This window comes from Indicator indicator, chromosome 13 (genome assembly GCF_027791375.1).
Source record: "Indicator indicator isolate 239-I01 chromosome 13, UM_Iind_1.1, whole genome shotgun sequence".
NCBI lineage: Eukaryota > Metazoa > Chordata > Aves > Piciformes > Indicatoridae > Indicator > Indicator indicator.
This window is the reverse complement of record NC_072022.1, coordinates 758,403-786,234: the sequence shown is the minus strand read 5'-3', so window position 1 is coordinate 786,234 and position 27,832 is coordinate 758,403. Positions and strand designations below refer to the sequence as shown.

General features: G+C 40.6%; 2 protein-coding genes across 2 annotated transcripts; one reads left to right on the top strand and one right to left on the bottom strand.

Moving 5' to 3' along the window:
• The first annotated feature begins 244 nt into the window (after window positions 1-244).
• COPB2 (COPI coat complex subunit beta 2) lies at window positions 245-19,321 on the top strand. The gene is made up of 22 exons (XM_054386325.1): window positions 245-293; window positions 2,484-2,621; window positions 3,224-3,310; window positions 4,225-4,351; window positions 5,449-5,597; window positions 6,714-6,860; window positions 10,442-10,541; window positions 10,659-10,801; window positions 11,009-11,208; window positions 11,777-11,887; window positions 12,138-12,226; window positions 12,305-12,411; window positions 12,728-12,871; window positions 13,519-13,649; window positions 13,880-14,087; window positions 14,589-14,699; window positions 15,592-15,806; window positions 16,079-16,171; window positions 16,251-16,431; window positions 16,565-16,633; window positions 18,502-18,591; window positions 19,057-19,321. Exons 1-22 carry the CDS (start codon window positions 291-293, stop codon window positions 19,150-19,152), a joined length of 2,739 nt encoding a protein of 912 aa, XP_054242300.1. The 5' UTR covers window positions 245-290; the 3' UTR covers window positions 19,153-19,321.
• A 559-nt stretch (window positions 19,322-19,880) lies between these two features.
• Window positions 19,881-25,642, bottom strand: MRPS22 (mitochondrial ribosomal protein S22). The gene is made up of 8 exons (XM_054386068.1): window positions 25,522-25,642; window positions 25,066-25,220; window positions 23,489-23,653; window positions 22,172-22,315; window positions 21,707-21,790; window positions 20,514-20,659; window positions 20,301-20,409; window positions 19,881-20,035 (listed from the first exon to the last, which is right to left on the bottom strand). Exons 1-8 carry the CDS (start codon window positions 25,640-25,642, stop codon window positions 19,943-19,945), a joined length of 1,017 nt encoding a protein of 338 aa, XP_054242043.1. The 3' UTR covers window positions 19,881-19,942.
• Between the last annotated feature and the right edge of the window lie 2,190 nt (window positions 25,643-27,832).

Genomic DNA, 27,832 nt, shown 5'->3' with positions numbered 1-27,832 from the left:
GGCACGGTGGCGGACAGGTCCGTGACTGCGGGCAAGTCCGTGACGGCGGACAGGGCAGACCCGGCTGCTCTGAGGGGACAGCGCGCGTGCACCACCAGAAGCGTAGAGTGGAGAGGTGCTGCCGACTCCATATCCCGCCATGCCGCGGGGCCTCCCGGCGCTCTCGCGGGGCGCGGGAGCTACAGGCGCCGCTCTCGCGAGAGCGACGGCCCCGGAAGCTCCACGTCGGAGGGTCGGAGCCAGCTCGGGGCGTAGCGGCATCTCAACTGTCGGCGGAGCCACGTACTACCATGGTGAGTCCGGGGATCGCTCCACCAGCGAGGCCTGGTGCCCGGGGAGCGGGGCGGAGGCCTGCCCCCGGGAACTCGGCGTGGCCTGAACGGGGAGGGTTGTAGGGGTGCTGCCTCTGTGGGTGCTGCGTCCGCTAGTGTCCAGCTGTGTCGGGGCTGTTGGAGCGCACTGCACGGTGCAGGAGGCCTGACAAGTCTGTCCTGAGGTGTTTTTTTACGAGGCTTCGGTGAGGTTGCCCAGCTTTGCTCCGCGCAGCTGCTGCTGTGGCCGCCAGTTCCCGTGCCCCCACCAGACGGGCGCAGTTAGATGTGGCCTGATGAGCGGAGGCCTCGTAGTTGTGAGGGTCTGAGCAGCCGCTCCGGTAGGACGAGCCTGGAGGTAGGCCTGAACGTCATGGGGCCTTTTCATACGCTGCTGCCCTTTTCTGAGGGAATTGGGTTTGGTCCTGGATGGGAGAAGCCAGGGATGGCTGTGCAGGGCGCATGTTTCTCACTTTCACCCGAGTTTCCCTGTTCCTGTGCTACTTGAAAAAGTTGTGGTGTTATTCAGTGATTTAGGACATGAACCTGTTGGAGTAAGTCCAGAGGAGGCCACAGAAATGATCAAGGGGATAGAACACCTCTCCTATGAGGGAAAGCAGAGAGTTGGGGTTTTTCAGCCTGGAGAGGAGAAAGCTCCAAGGAAACATTATTACAGCTTTTCAGTACTTAAAGAGCCCTATGCGAAAGATGAGAAAAGTCTGTTTAGCAGGGCCTGTTGCAACAGGTCAAGGGGGGGGTGGTTTTAAAATAGCAAAGAGAGATTTAGACTAGATATAAGGAAGACTATTCTGTGATTCTATGAAGTTTTTTTACAGTGAGGGAGGGCAAACACTAGAACTGGAATTGGGTTTGGCTCCAGGCAGGGCAAGCCTGGGATCTCTCTGCAGGGCCTTCTTGCTCTCTTTGACCTGGGCTTCCCTGGTCCTGTGCTACCTGTAGAAGTCATAGTGTTATTCTATGAATATTCTGTTAAATAATTTTAAGGAAAGTTGCTATTTACTGTGTTTGAAGTCACAGCGCAGGTGTCTTGGGCTGTGTTACCAGTGTGATATTTATCAAACCCATCTAACATCTGTCAAAATGTTTTGAGTACATACACAGAATCATTCTGTGTGATAGATGTTGCAGTTAACATCTCAGATGAGCCACAGTCTGGTCCTTAGTAGCAGTAGATAAGAGCAGATTCGAGGATAAGCACAGAATCACAGAGAATTATCTTGCCCACTTACCTAGTATTTATGGCATGAGAAATAAACTAGAAGTTCATTCTCTCCTGTCACGTCTCATGTCCATGAATTGTGGGTACTAGGGAATAGCTAGGTATCTCTTTATCCTTGCAGTGTCTAACATACGTAACCGCAAGTTTAATTTTTACTCTACTTCTAAACACATGCAGCATTCTTTGATCAGATACTACCCGTTAGATTATCTGTAATATAGTATCAGTAGCATTAAGTGAGCTTAGTAGTCTTTGAATATCTAAATGAATCTATAATGCCTCAAATATATTAGAGAATCATTTTGCTTTACTTCATGCCTTTTAAATACTCTGATTTTACATTGCTGGTGATGAAAGTGGAAGGTTAAAGCCTTCTTTAGAGGGGAAGATTTAAACTTTTTCCTTCCCACAGGTTTTTGCAACATAATGCTCCATTCTAAAGCTTAATCTTCAAAGAGTGAATAGAAATAAATGTATAATGGGCAAACGTTGTGTTCCATTTGTGATAACTCCCTATTGCACTTGTTTTTTTTTCAAGTGAAGTATCAGGAAGATTCAGTTTCTATCATTTGTATTAGAGGCAAATTCTTTTTTCTCTGCTTCAGCAGTTCAGGGACTTAAAGATGATGTGCAGTGTATTTTTTTTTTTTTTAATTTGCTGGAGATAGCTTCTACAGTATGAAAAAATTTTGAATTTCTTAAAAGTAAATTAAATGGACCCATTGCCACGGTGGGGATGTGGTGTTTCAAGAAACCACTACAGAAAGCAAATAGGCAGGTGGATAGAAAAGAGTAGTAATCTTCTGTCTGCTTGAAAAGCAGGATTGACACCGTTTATTTTAAGGTTTAACTTCAGCTTTATTTCTTCTGTCATATTTCTGAGCCAATTTGATGCTGAATAATGTGGTACTCTCCATTCTTTTCCTCTCTAGCCTCTCCGACTTGATATAAAAAGGAAACTAACAGCACGATCTGACCGGGTGAAGAGTGTAGACTTGCATCCCACGGAACCATGGATGCTGGCTAGCCTTTATAATGGCAGTGTCTGTGTTTGGAACCATGAAACACAGGTGATGGTTTTGGTTTTCCTTTATTATGAAATGTTCATAACTATCAGATTTGTGAATATGATACAATATGAACAAGAAGAATCTTGAATTACTGTCACTAACTGACCAATTCTTCCCTGCCTTACTACAAAAGTCAGTATAATAATAGACAAAGAGATTTTTAGCTGTGACTTCAATGATGTTTCATTTCCTAGAAATGTAATTTTCAAGGATCATCTCCTTTTTGGATTCCTTGCAAACTAATACATTTCCTTATGAAAGCCTCTATCTCTACCTGCCATCTATATTACAGAAGGTTTTAGGAACTATTAGACTTCTACCTGTCTGTCAGGTAAAGTTGAAATTGGGCAGCAGCTCTAGTAATATTCAGAGGTGAGGTTGGGTTAAGTATGAAGGGAGAATATGAAGGTGATGTTGAAAGAACAGAAGAGGCAAATATCTCACTTCTTGGACAGGTAAACTTCTTTTTTAAAAGTGTGCATATAGTGCTGTAGGGTTCTTGGAGAGTTGCCAAAGGCAGCATACTGGACACCATTAAGATATAGAGCTGATTTCAAAACATATTTTCTCCAATGCTATAAATGTAATATTTTTATTTTTAGACTCTGGTGAAGACTTTTGAAGTGTGTGACCTGCCAGTGAGAGCTGCCAAATTTGTGGCAAGGAAGAACTGGGTTGTTACAGGAGCTGTAAGTTATCATCGTCTTGTAATTTCCATGTGCAGTAGTACTTTATTTTATTTTCATGCTATTCCTTTGTACATCACCTAATAATATGATGTGATATGAATTTGTAGAGGAGAAAGGAATACTTCACTACACTTTCCCAGAAATTTTCTTCTTTAAGCTTAGAAACTGGAACTTTTCATTTCAAAGGAGAGCAGCTGAATACGGTGAATAATGCTGCATGTAGTGCAAGGACTAGCTAAATTCAAATTTACTGTCAACACACTTGGCACCCTAGATATTAGTAGTGCTGCTTTAACCAAGATGGTAACTATTGACTATATTAGGTAAGATGACTTAGAAGTTGCTTTCTACTTTTGTTCTTGGTTATATTAAAAATAAATTTTTTTATTTGCATCTAAGAAAGTCTGCTTTGAGAGGAATAGTTTTATTCTAGTCTTGGTATCACATTTTTCTTGATGAAATAAATGCTTTTTGTCTAAATTGAGGTAACGCCTAAGGGCTTTTGTGTCAGTATTCTTTTTCTAGTCTTTTGCCCTATACAGTTAAAAATTTCATATCATTTCATTTGGGAAAATAAAGTTGAAATTGCTTTTTCACTTGACTTAGAGCTAAAACTTCTTTCCCCCTGGCTCCATATCATTAACATCATTATAAATTTATGATGGAGAATCTTCTTTTACGTTTTCATATAAAACATTAATAATGCCTTAGAATAGGACTGGGTAATTTATATACTTCTGAATCAAAGTATAATATGAATCATTAGTGATGTACAGAAAATGTATTTTCCTAAATATTTTGTTGGTAGAAGCTCTTAAATGGTGGTTTGGTTTTTTTTCTAACTGCGTTGCATTGAATAAAATGTGTATTCTGCAGAGACCTATTTTAGTGGCGGCTTTTCTTCCCTTTCATAGGATGACATGCAAATCAGAGTTTTTAATTATAACACCTTGGAAAGAGTTCACATGTTTGAAGCACATTCAGATTACATTCGTTGTATTGCTGTGCATCCCACACAGCCTTTCATACTGACAAGCAGCGGTAAGAGTTCTTTGGTATATTTTGAATTTATTAACCAGCTATTTTTAGGCTGCTGTTTTCTGTCTACTGAGGGATTGCATGTGTTTACATTCTTCTGCTGAAACAGGAATCTTTGAGCAAGTAGCCAGCATGACAGTTGTCACTTCATGTTATTTCTTTGCCAGGAATGTTCCTGGTTTTTCAGTGGAATATCAACTGTACTTCCAGTTTAAAATATAATAGCTTATGTTCTTCTCAGAGAAGAATGAAGAACCTTGTTGCGTAGTATCTGCCAAAAGAAAGGTTCCTTTTTAGCTGTTGAGAGTTTGCACCATCAAATTTACGTTCTGAAAAAAGATTGCATAATTATTGGTGAATGTTTTAAGCTGTCAGTTTGACTTGAAGCAACATTCGTCTTTTTTCTCAAAACACTACTGAGTTCTCTGTTATTTGTTCTATATTATCTATGTTACTCAGGGTTGGAAGAGCACAGTATCCCAGCACATCTTGCCCAGGAACAACTACATCATGCTACTCAGCCATTTTCATTTTTGGAAACCTTAGTAATGCAGTCAGAACTCTGCAAGAATGCAGAAAGCCTTGAGAGTCAGAAGCACCCTCTATTTTTGTGGTTTGCTGTTGAAGCTAAAACATTTATACTTGAAATAAAAGTACTAGAAAGCCAGCTTGGTTGTCTCTGAATCCTCTTCCTTAGGGCTCATCAGAGTAGATGCTGCAGAAGAAAGCTTGGGTCTGGTTCTTTAATATCTGCCCAGTACTTTGAGAGGAATAACGATTCAGTACCTTAATTCTTAATCTTCCTTTTTATGACAGATATATTTCTTACTTAGTTTTATCACCATTTTACTGGACAGTCTTTTTGAGAAACTTAACTTCGTGTGATCCTTGTGCAAGCAAGGACTGGTAATCTTGCAGAAGAAAAATAAGAGTATTATCAATGCTTCCTTTCAATGAGAAAGGGATGAGTGAGCCTTTAACCTGAAGTTACTAAGGATTATATAATGTAAGAAGGTAGTTATTGGAATATGTTGAATTAACTGAAGCTTAGTTTGGTTGGTTGTTTTTGTCATGTTTGTTTTTGTTTTGTTTTTTTTCAGATGACATGCTCATTAAACTGTGGGACTGGGATAAAAAATGGGCTTGTTCTCAGGTGTTTGAAGGACACACTCATTATGTCATGCAGATTGTCATAAACCCAAAAGACAATAATCAGTTTGCCAGTGCTTCTTTGGATAGGACAATCAAGGTAGAGAACCTGTATTTTGGGTTTCTTCTATTTTTTCAGTCATTAAGTAATTATCACAGTACATAAACCAGTAATACTGGGTCAGAGTTCTTAAAAGCAGCTGCAATAATCAAATTTGTTTTGAACAAAGACCTGAACATTGGTTCAGTTTCTACACACCTACTAAGGGATTCATAAGACTTACAAGATTGTGCCACCTCTAATCATTGAAATGTGGTTCTCCAAATTGGAAGTACTACATTTCCATCTGGCTTACAGAATAATGTTGGGGAGGGGTGATGGTTATTCTGTCAAAGAGTAATTTGGGAGGATTGAAACTATATATGTGTGTGTGTGTGTAGTAGGTAAAGTCTTTAACTGTGTGCATTAGAAAAAAAAAGTAAAGGCATTTCTCCCATCATTTTGATGTTGTTGGCTGTCTATTGAATTGTTTCCCAAGGTATCTTCAGCTTCTCATGATAGACTTGAAAGAGCCTTGTTTGCTGTGAAATTGTTACTAAATACCTAGGACTGTACATTTATAGTTATCTGAACAGTGAAGCATCCTCATGTTCCCTATAAATTACCAGTATATTGGCTATAAAAAGCCAGGTTTGATTTCATACATCCTTAGATGTTGACCGAGGTGTGTTTAAGTGTTGATTTGACATAATAATAATGGGAAAATAGTGGTACATCTACAACTCTATTCATTTTGAGTCCTCATTTTGCATGAGGTTTGTCATTCATTTAAGGTAACTGAAAAAATAAAATTCAGGACATGTGGCAGCCTGTGTGTGCACAAACAGTTGATTGCTGCTTGTATTAGTTAATTTCATTAACAGATACTGTTTCTTACAAACAGTCTTATGTGGTTTTATGTCCTTTAAAAAGAGTTGAAAGAAATCAATTCCTTTTTTTTGAGGTGTGAGCACAATGTGTACAATTTGGCATGTTATTTCAGGTTACTTTGGATGAAGGATCGGTAGTTTGATAAATAGTTCTTCTTCAACAAATAAAGTTCTGTATCTTTGAAATTGTAAATTCAATCTGAATGCCTACTCTTTGGCAATTTTGAACTGGATGCAAAAGATGGATAACTACATGCAATTTGGTTTGTTGTTTTACTCTGGGAAGGTGTGGCAGCTTGGCTCCTCATCACCCAACTTTACTTTGGAAGGCCATGAGAAAGGAGTAAACTGCATTGACTATTACAGTGGAGGGGACAAGCCCTATCTCATATCAGGTGCAGATGACCGATTGGTTAAGATCTGGGACTACCAGGTATGTGTTCAATTCTTCATAAACTTTTGTAGCCTGGCATAGCAAAACCATTTGTGAAGACAGAAAAAGAGAGAAATTACTTGAATACACCAACAGACTTTCCTCATTTTTCCTTGGAAAGAAGGGGTAGGGGGGAATATTTCGTTATACGTTTCTCATTTTATACAAACAAAATTGCACAGTCAGGATGACAACCAAAAAAAAAAAAACCAAACCACAATTTTTTTAACCTTTGAGAAAACACGCTGTGAATTTAAACCTCAGCTGTTACCATAAGGGTTTTTTCTTGTAATGTAGTAATCACTGATTTTGAACTATTTTTTTTATGCATTAAGGTACTTCTATTTTCAAATGTAAATGCTGTTTATGTATAATCCTTTCACTTCTCATTAGTTTTTTTCCCCTTTTATTTACTCCTTTCCTTCTCTCTATTTTCATCCTGTGCCCTTTTACATAGGTACATGTGTGCATGCACCCACACTTACATGCTTCTACTTGACAGTTTGCAGGGGGCATGAGGTGACTTGCTTGAATGCTGTACAGGAAAGAGAGATTGAATCCAGGGTTTCAATTCTGTAGCTGGAACCTAGAGCTCTTAAGTTCTTCCTGGGTACGAGTATATAAAGAGCAAGACTAATTTTCTTAGGTAGTACTTGGTGGTGGTTAAAGCATACTGCCTTTGAGTAAATCAAGCTCAGATTTTAAAGCTAATGCTGTTAATTAAAGTACATGCTGCAGTAATAACTGAGAATAACAGTGCTTGAAATTTTGCCACCACAGGACAGTTGTAGACATGAGTTACGTAGTCTAATGGTAGAGGAACCAACGAGATGTGGTGCTATGTTGGACCTTTTTTTTTCACCAATAGGGGAGGGCTGGTGACCAATGTGAGGCTCAGGGATAACCTTTGCTTCATGGTCACTGCAGACACAGAATGCAAGATCCTCAGAGCAACTAGGATCCGTGGATTTTAGGCATGCAGACTTTGCTTCAGGGATCTGCTGGCCAAAGTATCTTGGGACAAAGACCTAGAGGGAAGAGGGGCCCAGGACATCTGGTCAGTGTTCAGGGATCAGCTTCTCCATGCCCAGGAGCAAAGTATACCCACAAAGAGGAAAGCAGGAAAGAATGCTAGGAGACCTGCCTGCATGAGCAAGGAGCTCTTGCACACACTGTCACACAAAAAGAAACTCTACAAGGAGTGGAAGAAAGGACAGCTAGAATGGGGGGCATATAAGGAAGCTGCCAGAGCAGCAAGAGACCTGGTTAGGAAACCTAAAGCTCAGTTACAATTAAATCCAGCCAGGGAGATATAGGGGAACTGTAAAAGTTTCTATAGGTATATTAATGGTAAAAAGACGACTAGGGAAGGTGTGGGCTCCCTCAGAAAGGAAACAGGTGAAATGGTGACAAGGGACATGGAGAAGGCTGAGGTTCTCAATGACTTTTTTACCTCAGTCTTCACTGGCAAGGGCTCCAGCCACACTCCCAGAATAGTGGAACATAATGGCAGGGACTGGAAGAAAGAACTGCCCATTGTGAGTGAAGATCAGGTTCATGACCATCTGAAGAACCTGAAAGTGTTCAAGTCCATGGGACCTGATGAGATACATCCACGGGTGCTGAGGGAACTGGCAGATGAGGTTGTTAAACTGCTTTCTGTTACATTCCAAAAGTCATGGCTGTCTGGGGAGGTCCCCACTGACTGGAAAAGGGGAAACATAACCCCTATTTTCAAAAAGGGAAAGAAGGATGACCTAGGGAACTATAGGCCAGTCAGTCTCACCTCTGTGCCAGGTAAGATCATTGAGCAGATCCTCCTGGAGGCATTGCTGAGGCAGAATAATAACGAAGAGGTGATTGGGTACAGTCAGCATGGCTTCACCAAGGGCAAATCCTGCCTGACAAACCTGGTGGCCTTCTATGACAAGGTCACAACATTAATAGATGAAGGCCGAGCAGCTGATGTCATTGACCTGGACCTGAGCAAAGTCTTCAACATGGTTCTGCATGACATCCTGGTCTCCAAGCTAGTAAAGTCTGGGTTTGATAGATGGACCATTCAGTGGATAAAGAACTGGGTTGATGGCCACACCCAAAGAGTGGCTGTCAATGGCTCCATGTCCCAGTGGAGGCCAGTGACAAGCGGAGTCCCTCAGGCCTCAGTCCTGGGACCAGTCTTGTTCAACATCTTTGTTGGTGACATGGACAGTGGCATTGAGTGCACCCTCAGCAAGTTTGCTGATGACACCATGCTGTCTGGTGCAGCAGACACACTGGAGGGAAGGGATCCATCCGGAGGGACCTTGACAGGCTGGAGAAATGTGCCCATGACAACCTCATGAGGTTCCACAAGACCAAGTGCAAGGTCCTGCATCTGAGTCAGGGCAATCCCAAGCACTGATACAGGCTGGGCAGTGACTGGCTCAAGAGCAGCCCTGAAGAAAAGGACTTGGGGGTGCTGGTGGATGAGAAGCTCAACATGAGTCACCAGTGTGCACTTGCAGCCCAGAAAGCCAACCAGATCCTGGGCTGCATCAAGAGAAGTGTGGCCATCAGGTCAAGGGAGGTGATTCTTCCCCTCTACGCCACTCTGGTGAGACCCCATCTGGAGTACAGTGTCCAGTTCTGAAGCCCTTATTACAGGAAGGATCTGAACACACTGAAGCGTGTCCAGAGAAGGGCCACGAGGATGATCAGAGGGCTGGAGCACCTCTCCTATGAGGACAGACTGAGAGAGTTGGGACTATTCAGTCTGGAGAAGAGAAGGCTCCGAGGAGACCTTATTGTGGCCTTCCAGTATCTTAAGGGGACCTGCACGAAAGCTGAGGAGGGACTTTTTAAGGTGTCAGGTAATTATAGGACTAGGGGGAATGGAACAAAACTAGAAATGGGTAGATTCAGATTGGATGTTAAGAAGAAATTCTTCACCATGAGGGTGGTGAGACACTGGAACAGGTTGCTCAGGGAGGTGGTAGAAGCCTCACCCTTGGAGGTTTTTGCAGCCAGGTTGGATGTGGCTCTGAGCAACCTGATCTAGTCGGAAGTGTCGCTGCCCATGGCAGGGGGGTTGGAACTAGATGATCGTTGAGGTCCTTTCCAACCCTAACAATTCTGTGATTCTAATCTTAGTTGTTTTAAGCAGACTAGACTTTTTTCACAACTCTATGGACAAACATTCTTAACCAAGACAGTATTAGATCTGTCTTCACCTGTAATTCAATTCATATAGATGTTTTGCTCTTATGTTTTTGTAATGTAGTCAGCTTTCTATTTTGTTGTAATATGTTGTGCTACATAGCTCTGAGAGACCATCTGAAAATAGAGGAAAACAACTATGTCAAGGGAAATATTTTTTATGGAGAGAAGAAATTTAATACAGTCATAGTTTATAATATGTCTCATGTTGTTGTTTGAGCATCTTGGAAATAAATGTTAGTAGAAGAAATGTAGAAAAATATGTTTTCTGGTAAATTTTGGACTTGGGGGGAGAAAGGAAAGTTAAAATGTAGCAACCTCTTTATTACCTGTATGTGTACTTTTGACTCTTGGGGTGGGTTTTGGTTTTTTTTCTTTTTCAGAATAAAACATGTGTGCAAACACTAGAAGGACATGCTCAAAATGTGTCTTGTGTCAGCTTCCACCCTGAATTGCCTATCATTATCACAGGATCTGAAGATGGTAATTTTGTTTTTTGATCTTATGGGAGAACTCTTCTTGTGGTGTGGCTACACACCTTCTTGGCCTGGCAGCCAGAGAAGAGAGAGGTGGTGTAACTTTTGTTTCTTTTTCCTCTAGGAACTGTGCGCATTTGGCATTCAAGCACTTACCGCCTGGAAAGCACCCTCAACTATGGCATGGAGAGGGTGTGGTGTGTGGCCAGCTTAAGGGGATCCAACAATGTGGCTTTGGGATATGATGAAGGCAGCATTATTGTTAAGGTATAGTTAGCAATCTGAAATAGAGGTGGTGATTCATCACTGTCCTAGGTACAGAGCAACTGACTTCTGGTTCTGTGAAAACAGTGAAAATGGGGCATTTTAATTCACATTTTTAGGCAGACCTAAATGCTTCACGAGATATTATATGAAAATATGAACTGAAAAGAACACCAACAATGTGCTAAATTCTTATGCTACACTTTCTAGCTTGGTCGTGAAGAGCCTGCCATGTCCATGGACGCAAATGGAAAAATCATTTGGGCTAAACATTCAGAGGTCCAGCAGGCTAACTTGAAAGCTATGGGAGATGCTGAAATCAAAGATGGAGAGAGATTGCCACTGGCAGTAAAGGACATGGGGAGCTGTGAAATCTACCCTCAGACAATTCAGCACAACCCTAATGGACGGTAATAGATTTCATAACAAAATAGTTGAACATTTCTGGTGTCTTTTTTTATTTAGGTATTGAAAGTCTTTCTGAATGAGGAAAACAAGAAAGGGTTCTGTGTGTGCTGGTGGAGAACAGGTGCATCAGAGCTAGCCACTGTAAAATCAGGGTAATAGATGGACTTCACAGGTAAAAGCTGGTTAAACAGACAAGATGAACACTGTAGGTAGAGGAAGAATTAATGCAACCAAAATGTATGATACCAGCAAACCACATTCTTTTATCACTTCTCTTGAATTGTGTTTTTGTTGTTAACATATAAGCCAAATTGAAATCAGAAGGATACAATGTAGAAAAGCCACTCAGAGACTAGGAGGAGGAGGGAATAGCAAGTAGCTAACAAGATGATGCAGAAGAAAATCCAGTTCTGTGGCTCTTTTGGAGTAAACAGAGCTCTTTTATTCCATCTGCTTTTACGTGGTTATATTGGGCTAGGGACCTTTAACTTTTCAGATGACTTCTTTCTATGATCATGCCTATGAAACTGAACACAGATGTCTGACAAATGCATCCTTCTCTCAATCTAGGTTTGTGGTGGTGTGTGGAGATGGTGAATACATCATCTACACAGCTATGGCTCTGAGAAACAAGAGCTTTGGCTCTGCACAGGAGTTTGTATGGGCACATGATTCTTCGGAGTAAGTGTGGCTCTTTTTTTCCTTTGTATTAACTGAGATTTGCTGCTGCTAGTTTTCAGGCTGTGCAAATAGTAAACTGGCCTGAAGATACATTCAGTAACTGTCTTGCTTCAAGTTTTTGCACTTGTACCACTCTGCTAATTTTTGAAGGTAAATCATACGTAGTTGTTTTGTAGCAGGTTATGATTTCAGTAATTTGCCACTTTGGAAGTAGGATAACTTATTTTTTTACAATGTAATCTCTCTTCAGATATGCAATCAGGGAGAGCAACAGTGTTGTAAAGATATTTAAAAATTTCAAAGAGAAGAAGTCCTTCAAACCTGATTTTGGTGCAGAAGGTGAGCATTTGCATTTAAAATAAGTGTGTTGGCACTCCTTGCAGAATGTGGATTTCTTACACCTTTATTCTCTTGCAGGTATTTATGGTGGCTTCCTGTTGGGAGTCAGATCTGTCAATGGTTTGGCATTTTATGATTGGGAAAACACAGAACTGATTCGCAGAATTGAAATTCAGCCCAAACACGTAAGTTTCTAGATGGGACTGAACATATTTACCTCTCTGTGTTTACTGTTTTGTTTGTTTGTTAGTTTGTGGTTTGGTTTTGTTTTTTTCCTAGACTGCTGGTTTGTTTTCTGAATGAAGCCAGGCTGTCAATCATTAAGTAATAACTTCTTATTTCAGTCTTGTAGCAGAAAGAAGAAAAAAAAAATCCCTCTGTCTTGGCTTCTCAAGTCCTGAAGCTTGTGTGAGAGTTACTATGTTTGAACCATAAGTTAATAAATCCTCCTTTCTTAACCTGGGGTCTAAAACTGTGCCATTACTGATTCTGATGATACAGATTTTCTGGTCTGACTCGGGTGAGCTTGTCTGCATTGCTACAGAAGAGTCATTCTTCATTCTGAAATACCTGTCAGAAAAAGTTGCAGCAGCCCAGGAAACACATGAAGGTGTCACTGAAGATGGAATTGAAGATGCTTTTGAGGTACCTTCTTTTTTAAAAATAGAATAGGGTCATTGAAGCAGGCCTTCCCAGAGTATAGCAGATCTAGTCCTTCATATACAGTATGCCCAGCATATATCTGCCTGAGAAGCACTGTTAGTTGTTTTTTTGGGGCTCCTTGAGGAGAGTATCCCTCTTGGAATCCTAGTATGACAGAACCTGGTGCTCGTGTCTCTCCACATATCTGTTTGCTTTTCTTACAGAGTTATAGAGCTTATTTTTATAGCACACACTCATGTAGTATGTCTACATACCTTAAACTTTGTCTGCAGTTTTTGAATTTTGAAATGGATTTTAAAATTCAGAACAAGTGAAAAAACTCATGTTGTGAAATGTCAGAAACACAACTTGTCTTGTGAAATTTCTTTGATTATCTTACTTAATGCTTAGTTTGGTTTTTTTGTTTTGTGGATTTGACATTGGTTTAGCTGATTATTAAGGCAGAGATTTTGTATGCTACAGAATTTTTGTAAAACTAAAAGCATGATTTAAGTACTTCCTACCTGTACCTAAACTTCTTTTGCAACTTGCTTAAGTATTTCCTTAAGTATAATATGAAAAAGCAGTAGTCTTATTGTTACCTAGAAATACTTCTTCAGGTATCTAATTAAATGAAACTTAATTTGCAGGTTCTGGGTGAGATTCAGGAGATTGTGAAAACAGGCTTGTGGGTAGGCGACTGCTTTATTTACACCAGTTCTGTGAACAGACTCAACTACTATGTTGGTGGAGAAATTGTCACCATTGCCCATTTGGACAGGTAAGCTGCTGAATCAGTTGCAACCAAGCATAGGTTCTAACAAGGTGAACCTTGTCACCTGCTTTCTGTGCGTTTCTAGTTTTGTTGCATATCATGTTTGTGTATGTTCTGAGGCGGTAATCTTGGAGAGAATAAACAGTAGTGTAACGTGAAAGTGTACGTATGGTAAAAGAATAATTTCATGTGACTAGTAGATCTATTCAAGATTAATATCCTTGATTTTATTTCAGGACAATGTATCTTTTGGGATATATCCCTAAGGACAACCGACTTTATTTGGGTGATAAAGAGCTAAACATTGTTAGCTATTCTTTGCTCGTCTCAGTGCTTGAATATCAAACTGCCGTGATGAGGAGAGATTTCAGTATGGCTGACAAAGTTCTTCCCACCATTCCAAAAGAACAGAGAACCAGAGTTGCACATTTTCTTGAAAAACAGGCAAGAAAACTACTTACTATTATCAAAAACTCCATGAATTAGTCTAGTCACATTTCCAATTGAGTTTGCTAAGCTATTGGGACAGGACAAGGGTTGAAGATTTTAAACTAAAAGAGGGGAGATTTAAACTAGAGAGAATAAATATATTACAATAAATATATATACAATGAAGGAAGTGAAACCCTGGCATGGGTTGCCCAGAGAAGTGGTCGATCCCTGGAGAGATCCCAGGTAAGGTTGGACGGGGCTCTGAGCAACCTTATGTAGTTGCAGATGTCCCTGCTTACTGCAGGGAGGTTGGGCTGGATGAGCTTTAAGGGTCCTTTCCAGCACAAACCAGTCAATTACTTGATTCTATGAACACCCAGTCATGTTATCTGTAAGCATAAACTCTTTATTAATCATCTGTATTTATTTGAGAAGACTGTAACCTTCTGTTTAGAGGGTTTTGTAAGGGCATCTAGGATGCTGTTTAGCCTTACTTTCACATTTTTGTTTTAGGGCTTCAAACAACAAGCTCTTGCAGTATCTACAGATCCAGAGCATCGCTTTGAACTTGCCCTTCAACTTGGAGAATTAAAAATAGCCTATCAGCTTGCAGTGGAAGCAGAGGTAAACATATAATTTTTGGTGTTTCATACTAGTTCTGAGTATTATTTTGAATCTAATAGGCCCTGTGAGGGAAGACAGTGGTATGTGGGAATACATTACAACTCCCTGAACGTTATGCAAATGCCTCCAACTTCCTCATTGTGCCTGTAATTCAAAGGAATCTAAGCTGAGGGTTTGTTGTGCCTGTAATTCAAAGGAATCTAAGCTGAGGGTTTGTTGTGCCTGTAATTCAAAGGAATCTAAGATGAGGGTTTGTTGTGCCTGTAATTCAAAGGAATCTAAGCTGAGGGATAGAGGCAGGAAAATGTCTGCTCGAAAAGCTACGCTAACTCCTTGAGAATGCAAAACCTGAATCAAGAGCCAAGCCTTAATCTCCTGTATTTAACAGTGAAAGGAGGAATGACCAGTCTGAAAGCTCTAGGCCTTTGTTCCAGCATTGACAAACTCAGACCAATGCACTGGGAAGACTGACAGAATTGATCTCTTGGTTCCTGCTGTAAACTAATCAAGTTAGCAGTAAGAAATAATAACTTAGGGACACAAAAGCCTTTCTTACATTCTGAAGGTTAACTTGTGAGCTTTAAGAGATTGTTACTGTTTAACTTTGCAAAGTTTATTTCTACCTTCTTCCTCCATGTTTAATGAAAAAATGTTTGGTTTGTGTCATGGTACAACAGTGCAGTGATCTGCATGTAACACTGAGTCATGCTGCTAAGCTGCAGTAATCATAATTCTGTCACATGGAAGACAGGTATAGTAACAGGATACAGAATCTTCACAAGGAAAATTACCTTTTCACGGTGAATGCTCTGAAAACCTTTAAATACTGTTCAAAAACGTGAGGCCTATTTTCTGTTTTCTTTCCTTCCCTGTCACCTTTTTCTACCATTAGTCAGAACAGAAATGGAAGCAACTAGCTGAGCTTGCTATTAGTAAATGCCAGTTTGGCTTAGCCCAAGAGTGTCTCCACCATGCACAAGACTATGGAGGACTGCTGCTCCTGGCTACAGCTTCTGGAAATGCTAACATGGTCAATAAATTAGCTGAAGGAGCAGAGAAAGATGGCAAGAACAACGTTGCATTTATGAGCTACTTCCTGCAGGGAAAGTAAGTAGCAAGCAAGAGACTCGGATTGTCCTGTTCTGCTTTACCAAGTGCAAAGAACCTCAGGTTTTCAAATGTTTAACTACAGCTAACCTAAAACTTGATGGAGAGATTTTGTGGCAGGTACCTTTCAGAAAAGTTGATCCTATTTTATGATGGCTGTTCTTTAAAATCTGCAATGAAAGTACTTTAATGTACTAGAGTAAAAAGCTAATATAATACAAAAATTTCTCTTTATTAAATTTACCAGTTAAAATCCCATCTAAATCTTTCAGGCTTGATTCATGTTTGGAACTCCTGATTAAAACTGGGCGTCTCCCAGAAGCTGCTTTTCTTGCCAGGACATATTTGCCAAGCCAAGTCTCAAGGTAACCCCAAAGCATGTGCAGAGCATGAGCAGTGTTGTCAGAATCAGCTGTGTATAACAACTACAGTTTGGTTCTCCAGGGTTGTCAAACTGTGGCGGGAGAATCTCTCTAAAGTCAATCAAAAAGCTGCAGAGTCCCTTGCTGATCCTACAGAATATGAAAATCTTTTTCCTGGACTGAAGGAAGCTTTTGTCACTGAAGAGTATGTTAAACATAGCCTTGCTGACTTGCGACCAGCCAGAGAATACCCCCTTGTCACTGTAAGTAGGAAGCAGGAGGTCTTAGCACCAAATGGTTTTCTAAAGATACTGTGTAAGATCAGCTTTAAGAAAGTCAGTGCAACCACTTACACATTCCCCGAACACATTTTGATGATTTTGTGTTTATTTTTAGCCAAATGAAGAAAGAAACTTACTTGAAGAAGCAAAAGGCTTTGAGCCTTCTGGATTAATGGCACCTCAGGTCAGTGTTCCTACTAAATGATGAAGTCTAAAGAGGAGGCAGCTTTGCTATTGTACAGTAGCATCTACCCTGGAGACTATTTCACCAGTAATGGACAAATTAGAGCTCTTACTGGCTTGGACGCAAACACTGCAGCTGACCTCCTTGTTCTTTTGCATCAGACTTCTCTTAATCTACTTCTGTAACTACCTGTGACTTCTTGACTGTTAAATTATTTCTTCTGTGTGTAACTTACCTTGGGTCATCTTTCATCAGTATGAGTAATGGTAGAGCCTTACCATTGAATTTTTCCTGCAGAAAGTCCATTTCAGTTGCACATACAAACACTGCCTCAACTGCTGCTAGTTTTCTAAAAGCTCAAAAATTGGAACTTGTAAATTGGCAATTACAGCAATTAAAAATGCCTTATACTCTTTGTTTACCTGCATGTGTATCAATATAACATAATTGATACGAATCCTGCTCAATTACTTGTAAATATGTTGTAATCAATATCTAAAGTAACTCAAACAGATTATTTTTTTTTACCACCTCAGTTGTTCAAGTTTATGCAGAAAACATAACTACAAACAGAAAGGAATACTTAAAATGCTTTTCAGATTTGAAACAAGATGACAACTTCTAATTCTTGCTCATGTCAAATACAATTTATATTTGAAGGTGAGTTTCTTTAAGGCAGTGATGTTAGCACAGCTCCTGAGGCTATAAACTTTTAAAAGAACTTAAGTGGAAGCAGAGGGAGAAACAAAATCACTGCTCTCCATTATGTCTCTATTTTTATCTCCTAGGAGATGCACTGCAAAACTTTGTTGACACGTCAGAGAATTTAGCTTGCTTTTAAGTAGCTTTAGTGACTGCTGTGTAGCAAAGCAAGTATCACTATGCAAAATCCAACTTCTGGGTGCATTTTTAAAGATAAATAGCCTTACAAAAGTTACATAAATCAGCTTAGAACTAATTTGCATTAGAAGCTGAAAAGCACCAATATCTATAGGGCAAGGTGCCAAGAGGATGGGGCCAGTCTCTTCAGTAATGCCCAGTGACAGGATCGGGCAGCAGGCACAAGCTGGAACCCAGGAGGTTTCACCTGACCATGAGGAAAAACTTCTTTCCTGTAAGTGTGCCGCAGCACTGGACCAGGTTCCCCAGACAGGTGGTGGAGTCTCCTTATCTGGAGAAATTCCAAACCCACCTGGATATTGTGATCCTGGGCAACCTGCTGTGGGTGATGCTGCTTTAGCAGGGAGGCTGGACTGCATGATCTCCAGAGATCACTGCTTTTCTGTGAATGTCAGAAGTGTATCTTACCATGCAGTTCACAGTTGCATTGAAGCCCTTAAACAATTGTCTCCTACAGCTGAGGCTAACTAGGGCAAGTTTTGTAGGAGATAATTATGTATTGAAACTAAATATGGTTAATTGAATAGTACCAGTGATTAAGTAATCATGTTAGCTTATGAATTTTCTTAATATAAAATTAGTGCAGCAGTGAAGAGAGAAAGGTGTATGAGACACAAAGCCCAGCAACAGTAGTGGAATGCCTGCTGAAACTGCTGTGATGCTCTCAAGTAACCTACTCACTTTCCTGCTGAGGACATGGAAACTCACCTCCTTTTTAACAGTACTTCAGTAGTTGAAAACAACCAGTGATGTTTTGAAGGTTGTTTTCATTGTGGGAGTTCCATCATCAACTACTTGAAATAAACTGGGCTGAAAAACAGTCCTCTCGTGGAGTGAGGACTGGAAGGCTCGCTGTCTGTGAAGTTATGGTTTAGAAATTACTGAGGGGAAACTGAAAGAGAACCACTGATCTGCTGTCATCTAATTACTTGTTGCTGGTTGTTTCTTTTTTTCCTCTTTTTCATTAGAAGGCTGAAGAACCAGTTCCATCTCCTAAACAAGAAGTGAAGAAGACAGTTGCGCAGAATTCCGATCTGCTTCCACCAAGACAGCAGAAGGTACTGAAGTATTTTATTAAGGGAAGCACAAGCACTAACTTCATATTACATTGAAGACCTCCAACTAATGTGATTAAACTGAGCTTATTTGGTTTAGAAAATGTCACTTTCTACATTAATAGACTCAGACGAGTTAGGATCAGTATAATGTATGGATACCTTCCTCCTCTGTGCAGAAACTGTACACTGTAACATAGACTAGTCCCTCCAGCCTTGTGGCCTTACAAGGAATAAAGGGTGCAGTCCAAACACAGCTGGTCAGAACATAGCAAAAGCTACAACTCTGAGGTGCTTTCTTGTCAAGAAAGCAGCTTCTCCCTCCACCTTAACAGTGATGGGCCCCCTTCCCTGCCTCAGCTTGTTTTGCAGAATGTCCAACTCTATCATACAGAATCACATGTCTTACAAGCTGGCTCATGTGTAACCATATTAATGATCCCTGAATCTGGTCTTTTCTTTATCTAGACACTTCTGGACTTGGAAGATGACTTGGATAATTTAGATCTAGAAGATATTGATACCACAGATATAAACCTGGATGAAGAGATCTTAGATGAGTGAACATTTCTTGGATGACTAAATCAATTACTCCAAACAAAGGGATGAAGTTCTGTGGACTATGTGCTCCCATAATTTGATTTTTATACTGCAAGTGGACCATATACATGTAGAAAGAAGGGTAGATCTAAGACCTTGCTTTCACTATGTTGAAATTCAAGATGTAGGCCTGCTCCAGTGCATACTAAGAATGTTTTCATTCATCAAGAAATTATAAATAAAGTTTTAAACATTCCATTCCTCCATTCTCCTTTTACCAATACTACTATCTTAACTCAGTATTGCAAATGGGCACATAGCAGCCAAGCATTAATCTTTTAGCCTGCCTTTCCTGAGCATGTATACTTGGATACAAGGCTACTTCTGCACTGTGCTATTTTGCTTTTATCTGGTCACAGTCAGTACCTCAGTTGCTGTTCTAGACAACACTTAGGTCTTTTAGCTACCACAACTGTAACATGTCTTCAGGGAGAATAGGCTTATACACTTTTATAAATGAAGCTGTCCAGGCCCTACCTTTACTTCAATAATTAATTATGGGAAATTGCTTAGATTCAAAGAATAACAGTAAAGGAATTAACCTCAGGCTGTATTGTCACCCTACAAACCAGTCATGATTATTAAGTTCATTGACAGAACTTCTGAAAATAATAAGCTGCTACAGTGAGCAACTCTTGCATATTTCAGTAAAAAAATTTCAAGAACAGTCAGTTGTTTCAGGTATTTATTGTAGAATCCTGTACAGAGAACATTTATAAACAAGCTTAAAACTGATGATGAACCAAGGTTTATTTCATGAACCTGTAGAGGCAGCCATTGCTTCTTCATAAGCCTGGAGGGCCAGCTGTATATAGCCTTCTTTCTGTGACTCAGTTTTTGCAAATACCTGCAAATACAGCAGGAGAGAGAGTACTGTACAATTTAGAGCAGGGCTGCCTAGTGAGATTTCATCATTCCTGCAGTAGATGAGCCAGCTACAACTACCTAAGAGTTTAAAAAAAAAAAATATCACACCGCACAATCTGGCATGCATGACAGTTCTAGTTAAATGCCTGCTGCTTAAGGTAAGGAGAAATCTGGACTACTAAATAGGTTTCTGCTGTGTAAAAGCCTCTTCTGTAGTTAAGTAGCTGCAAAGTATAAAAGCCTACCTTGATCAAATCAACTCCCTGAAGGTTCCCTTCTTTAGCTTCTTTTGCTGATGGACATTCAGGATGAAGCATATGATAGAGTGTAATTAAGCTTATAGCATTGTCCAGCCTAAAACAAATAAAAGGGCTAGTTGTAAGTTATTTTCTCTTAAGAGTATTTATAGAATGTACTTTGTGGTGTGCTTTGCAAAGTTAGTGAGAAACACAACTTACAAGTCTCTTTGGATCATGTCTATTAGTAAACCATCTGCTTGCTTTCTGTTCACTAGATACCACACCATCCCTCCAAAGTGTCGTGTGGAACGGAGCAGGTCGTATTTGGCATGTTTCTCAATGTCATCATAGGTCCGATGATGAACCTAGACACAGAAAATGTTTCAGTTCCATTAGCATAGCTAGAGCTTCATGACGGTTTCTCCCCTCTACTTCTTTTTGATCTATTTTCAGATCTCCCACCAGTGCAGGAGCAAGCTACAAGCTGAATCACGCCACCTTATAACCTTTACATATATTTTTAAGTCAGGGTAACACTGGGATAACCCACTTCTTAGTGCTTAGCCACAGACACCTTTATGTTAAAATCAAGTTAAATACTAGCTCTGTACAGAAAACTTTGGGAAGAAAGAACATAATCTCTGAACCTTCATTTCAATACTGACAAGTTGTAATCTGTTCTTTAAGGAGAAAAATGCCAGAGCAAAGATGGAAATTTTACTTCAAAGAAAAGGTACTTGAAAAATTGCCTAAGAGAAGTTATGTTCTCAGTCATTTGAGAAATACTATAGCTTAAAGTAAACACTTGAAAGGCAAGCATAGTTGTAACATGCTCATCAGCAACTAGTTACTAAATTTAAATATTTCAGCTAGAAGTATATTTTTGTACCTGCTCTTTGTCAGAAACAATCTTTGTATACACGGCTCTCAGGAATACTGGATCAGTTACCTAACTTTATCAATTATCAACCTGTTCCTTTCAAATCCTGACACATCAGTCAGAAAGACTTCAGGAGCACAGCACTGGCTGTGGCTATTTGTGGGTTTATCATAAATTTTGACAATGGAAATACCTAAACAAATACTATTTTAATGCATCTGTGGTTCTTCCTATACTGTTGAAAATTACTTAAACAGAATCCTGTGACTTTTCTGCAAGGAGGTAAAAAAAAAACAACCAAACAACAAAAAAAAAAAAAACACCACCACAACAACAAAAAAAAACAAACCAACAACCCCAAACAACAGCACACAAAGCTCATCACAAGGATAGCAGGTAATCTATATGGGGAAAAAAGAACATACATGAACACAACCTGTGATCCCCAGATAATCCTTATGTTTGCAAAACAAACCCAGAAGTTCTTCCCTTACAACATTTTCCTGCCTAGAAAAATGAAAAGTGAACTCACTCTGATATAATCTGGTGAATCTGGTTCAAACTGAGCAATGCACCTGTTGAGGAGATCCTCATGACGGTCTTGCTGAAACACAGCCTAAAACAAGAGTTCAAGTCCGTATCACACTGTTCCAACACTTCAAAATCCAATCAGCAGGCACAATGTTTCTGTTCTGGGCAACACTTAGACTGATTATCCCCTTCATCACAAGACAAAACAGGTCCAAGTACAGTAACTGCCTTAATGGCATTAATACCATGTGTCTTGATTTGTGTTTCTGAAAAAAGTTTACGTTTTCAGATTAAGCATGATTTCATCTGTGTGTAACAATTAAATGAGGATTTCTACTATGACAGAACATTTATTTACACTGACCTATGATGTACCTGGCACTACACTAGAACTTAAGTATTTCAAGCTACAATGATAAGCACAATTATGTAAAAATGATGTGTTTCAAAACCAGGATGATCTTACCACAAGGTTTTCGTCCTTGAATACTACGGGGGGAATAACTCTGCGCCCTTCTTTTGGGAAAAATATCTGTATCATTCTGTCTCTTTCCTCCCAGGTTGCTTTGCGCAATACACCATTTGTTTCTCTAACGACAATGAAACGTTCCTGAAAAGAAGGTAAAAACAAAACATTATGCCCCAAAGTCTTCTCTCTTCATAGACAGAACCTCTGTAAAAAAGACTGGGTTTTGGCAAATAAAATTCTGTACCTAAACTCACACTAATAATACCAATTTCTGATTGTTGCTGTGTGCCAGAAGTATCATTTGTCCCTTGGTATCTGCTAAATAAGTGCTACATTTTCACCTCAGTTTTATGACATAAATATGCACGTGTCTACGCTAAGCACTACAGCTCTGTGAAGTTTAGACAGATGATGTAACTAATACTCAGAGAAAAGAGTTAACCTTGTTGCTGGCCTGTTTTCATGCATTTAACAACATTATTAAATTAAGAATGCAAGTGCCCTGTACTTTTAACTTTGTTTCAGAGGTAGGTGCTACAATCAAGGAAGGGCAGCCATGAAATAAACACAAGAAAACACTATTCTCAGATCTGTTCACAAACAACTCATTTAGGGCAGCAGACGGGAAAATCTGCTGGGAAGAGAAAGTTTTTAATACAGTGAGGCAGAAGAATAAAGAGCAGCTTCCTGGAGATTTCTCTCAGATGGAAGACTTTGCAATTCACTTCACAGGATTATTACAATATGCATGTTTGATCCACAGACACTTCTTAGAATCATAACTATTTGTTAAGAATTTTTCCAGTCTCTTCCTACAAGTACTTAAGACAGTCTAGATTTTTCACTATACAATCAAATCTTTATCCCTATACTCCACTATTCTATTTGACAACTATTTCTTCACAGCTTTCCCATAAATTCATTTATCAATTACTCAGCTTTCCACCAGATCTTTGCAACTCTGAAGTAGCTCCATCTTTTGGTTTATGCACAGTACTAAACCATCTGATTCTACAGGTAGCTTCGAGAAAGTATAGAAGATCTCCACACTCCTTGCACAGTACAAACACCTGCTTTTGAAATAATTAACTATCCCACAGCTCACCCCCCACATCTGTTTTTGAGCACTACAATTTATCATTATCAGTTAGAAGCAAACATATAAAAATACATTTTGCCCTGTACCAGATGGAATTTTTAACTCCTCAACCTTTTTGCCAAATGCTGCAGCTACTTTCTTTTTAAAACTTATTAAGTAAGCTTATTTTGAAATTAAGAATGACAAGGTCTTAAAATAAATTAATTCTTACTTACACGATGTGGAACTGAGTAAGTTAAATCTGTAAACACATATTTTGTAGTTTCAGTTCCTTCAAGGAATTTGTCTTCTGATAAGACATCATCAATTGGCTCTCTCTCCTTCAAAACAGGGGGCATTGTTAGTTTTTCTTTAGCTTCCTCAATAGCTTTTCTTGTGGCCTTGGGGGAAAAAAAAAAGTTTAATTTTACAATTAAATATAATCATCCTCTTGAAAAGCTAACAAGTTTAGGACAAATATTTTCATTTAGAGATTGTTTTTTTTAATCTTCTATTTTTTTCCTGCAGTTGAGAAGCAAGACACTAATTCAGTCTCCAGGTAAACGAAGTTCCAAAACTGAAATCTACACATACTACTGCAAACACCAAGTTTATTTCAGGTATTTTTCCATGGTAAGTTTCCACCAAAGCATAAACCACATTCCATAATTTATATATACCTGTTACAAAATCACAGAATTATTCAGGTTGGAAAAGACCCTTGGGATCATCAAGTCCAACCATTAACCCTACTCTGTGAAGTTCACCTCTAAACCATGTCCCCAAGCATTGCATCTAAACAACCTTTACACACATCCAGGGTTGGTAACTAAACCACCTCCCTGAGCAACCTATTCCAATGTCTGACTACTCTTTCTGTGAAAAATGTCTTCCTAATGTCCAGTCTAAACCTACCCTGTTGCAGCTTGAGGCTACTCCCTCTTGTTCAATCACTGATTGCCTCTGAGAAGGCCTTCAGGCCCTTCACCAACTTTGTTGGCCTCTGCACTCACTCCAGCATGTCAACATCTCTATTGTATCAAGGTGCCAAAACTAAACACAGTATTTGAAGTGTGGCCTCACCAGTGCCAAGTACAGGGGGACAATTACTTCCCTATTCCTGCTGGACACAGCATTTCTAATACAAGCCAGGATGCCACTGGCTTTCTTGGCCACCTGGGCACACTGCTGGCTCATATTCAGCCACTTCTTGATTAGAACCCCCAGGTCCCTTTCTGCCAGACAGCTTTCGAGCCACACTTCCCCAAGCCTGTAGAATCGCTTGGGGTTGTTGTGACCCAAGTGCAGGACCTGGCACTTGGCCCTGTTGAAGCTCATACCGTTAACATTGTCGCATCAATCCAATCTATGCAAGTCCCTCTGTAGAGCCACCCTACCCTCGTGTAGATCAACATTTCCACCTAACTTGGTGTCATCTGCAAACTTAATGATGACACACTCTATGTCCTTAGTGTGGCTGCAGAAGAAATTACTTTAGTCCATCCTAGACCATAGTCAAAAGGATTTCCAGGGCTGTAATTTAAACATCAGATGATGACATTTAACACAATGTGGAAGCATAGGGATAATAAAGAGAACCAGCACACATGAAAAAAGCACCTGATCTCCTTCCATCTTCCACAAAAACTGAGAAAACGTAGGCAAATAAAATACCAATTTTCACTCATTTAGGAAACCACATAAAACAAGGAAAGAAACTAAAATGTTTCCGACAGCAGCATTAAAGAAAGCAGAAATACGGGCTGTTACAGACTTTTTGCTAAAACCAACACCACGAGGTCGAGCAGCCTACCTCTTCCAGCTGAGCTTCCGTCATCAGCTTGTACTTGGGTGGTTTAAGCTCCATTTTCACCGGTCTGAAGACCTTCTGCAGATTGAGCCCTGTCATTTTGTAGAGCAGGTTTTGAACCGCTTCATCCGTGAATGACGGCTTGGCAGCTTTTCCTTCTGGGGGGGAAATTTCACATGCTGTTAACTCGGCTGGAAAGGAAACCTTAACGGGAGTAGGGGACAGAAGAGACGACGGCGATCATGCCATGCTCTTACTCAGGCGAAGGTCCAGCTGCAGCGCCTCACGCCTCCCCCAGGCCTCGCCGGGCCTCTCCGGGCCGGCAGCACACCCACCCATTCCAGCCCGCCCTGCTTCCCTTCCCTCAGCCCCCCCGCTGACTAAGGGCGGCTAAATAGGCGCTGCAAGTCCCTAAGGCAAAGCCGAGTGGGGTTCCCCTCCGCGCCCCCTCTCACGTACCACCCGCGGCCCCCGGGTCCTGCCCGATCCCCCGCCGTGCTTGCCAGCCCCACAGCCCTTGCACCACTCGGCACAGCCGTGCGGGCACAGCAGCCGAGCCCTTCGCACCGAGCGCAGCCATCTTACACGCGCCCCTTCCCGCCTGCTCCGCCCTGCCGCAGGCGCGCGCCGCGCCGCCCCTCGAGGCACGCCGGGAAATGGAGTTTGCTCCCAGTCCCTCAGCGGTTGCTTTGCGTGGTCTGTCCCGGCTCGCTCAGACGGGAAGGGACGGTTCAGGGCTCCAGGATGGGAGATTTCCTTGCTTAGTGGGGAGAAAGAGTAGTAAGGGAAAAAAAGAGGAATTGAGACTACCGTTCATGCTACGGCGATTAGACCGCTGGTCAAGTGCGGCTGCTCAGAGATTAGGAAGAGATTCAGGGCTACGACGATAATGACAGGACTGGAGTACCTCTCTGAGGCCTGAGTGTATTTAGCCTGGAGAAAAGCAGACTGAGAGGAAATCTGACCATTGCTTATCAATATCCAAAGGACGGGAGTCAAGAGGATTGGGCCAGGCTCTTTTCAGTGCCGTCCACCCAAACAGGAGGAAAAACTTTCCTGTGAGGTTGTCAGAGCTCTAGAACTGGCTTTACAGAGACTGGGGAGTCTCTTTCTCTGGAGAAATTCCAAATCTGCCTGGACATTGTGCTCCTGGGCAACCTGCTGTGGGTGACCCTGCTTTATCAAGGGGCTTGGACTAGATGATCTCCAGAGGTCCCTTCCAACCCCCACCATGCTGGGATTCTATGAACCGTGTGACGCCAGGGGTGCAGCCTATCAGCAGCTGACAGCTTTGATGCCCCTCTGACTGGTCAGCCAGCAGGGCAGGGAGCCTGAGTGGGAGAAAGAGCACGGTAACAAATGCAAAAATTAAAACCTCATGTGGCTCTGTATACTAGGTTGTCACTGGCATGGAGACTGAAAGGAAAGTCTTGTCCTCAGGCGGTGGATTTTCTGTCTGGCCCTTAATTTAAGGGAACTCCAAAGGACACAGTGAATATTCATGCCTGACAGTACTACCTGAGGAGTACCAGTACCAGTAGAGTGCCTGGACTTCCTCAGCCTGGTAAAAGCAGTAACTGCCATTAGTGATGGTGAGTTTAGTCTTCTCACTTTCAGGGAACTGTAATAGTTTTCTAAAAGAGGGGAAATAAATAACTGTATTCAAGGATTAATTTATGTATCCGATTGATAAAACAGATCAGATCTAATGGCTGTGATGAGGAGGGGATGAGTTTGAAAGAGTTGTGTTATTTCATGAAAACAATAACTGGCTTCTTATAGCAGAATCTATTTCAAGGAGTTGAAAGTTTACTGTTACTTGAAGTTTATTTTCTCTAGCTCATCTATATCTTCTAATGTGAAGTTCAGCCTTACAGACTGCCATTAGGGTTGTGTGAAACAGAATGAAAACCTGTTATCAGCAGGCAAGGCTTTCTAGAGGGACCCTGAATGCTTCAGATTTTAAAAATGTTCAAAGCCATGCAATGATGCAAATGGGCTGACGAGTCCCTCTTGAAACAGGAAATATTTTATCTCCAGGAGGGAAGATATAGAAACACAAATAATATGCTTAAAGTCTGTCGATTTCTAATTGGTTTAAAAATTAGTGGGTTGTTCGTTGCTATGCCAAATCAAAGTCTAAATTACATTACTTTTGAAAGTGGAGATGAAGTCTGTCAGAAAAGGAAGACTTTATAGCATATATTGGTCTTCATTAGAATGAAGTTAAACATCGGCTGAAATATGTACTTGTTTCTAATAACAGATCCTCATTGTACTAGGGAGTGTTCCTATTTTCCTAGGCCTTATTCAATACCCAAGAATACATGCTGGGTTGAATTTATAGTCAAGCATTACAATATCCTGGCCTTTCCATTGTCAGAAAGGTTGCAAGAGGGCATATTTTCTCATATTTGTATTGATATAATTCAGCTGAAATCCTTGAGACTTGAAGAGTGCAAATGAACCCTTAATATTATTTTAATGTAATTTTGTGCACAATTTTCTTAAATAATCCTGAGAAAATTAAAACTAATTTTGAAGAAATGGAGAAGATGTTGTTTTTCAGTTCTTGCTCAGAAGACCTCTGGAGTGAGAGCTATACCCTATAAGGGAATTGGGAAGTTATTTGGCCCCTTGCCTAAAAGCCACTTCAGACCTGTTCATGAAGTTGGATGGCAAGCCAGCGTCCATTTTAATTCACAGAAGTGCTTAGAAAAACAACAGAATTTATTGGGCTATATCCAGGAGAGGTTAAATTCACGTTCAT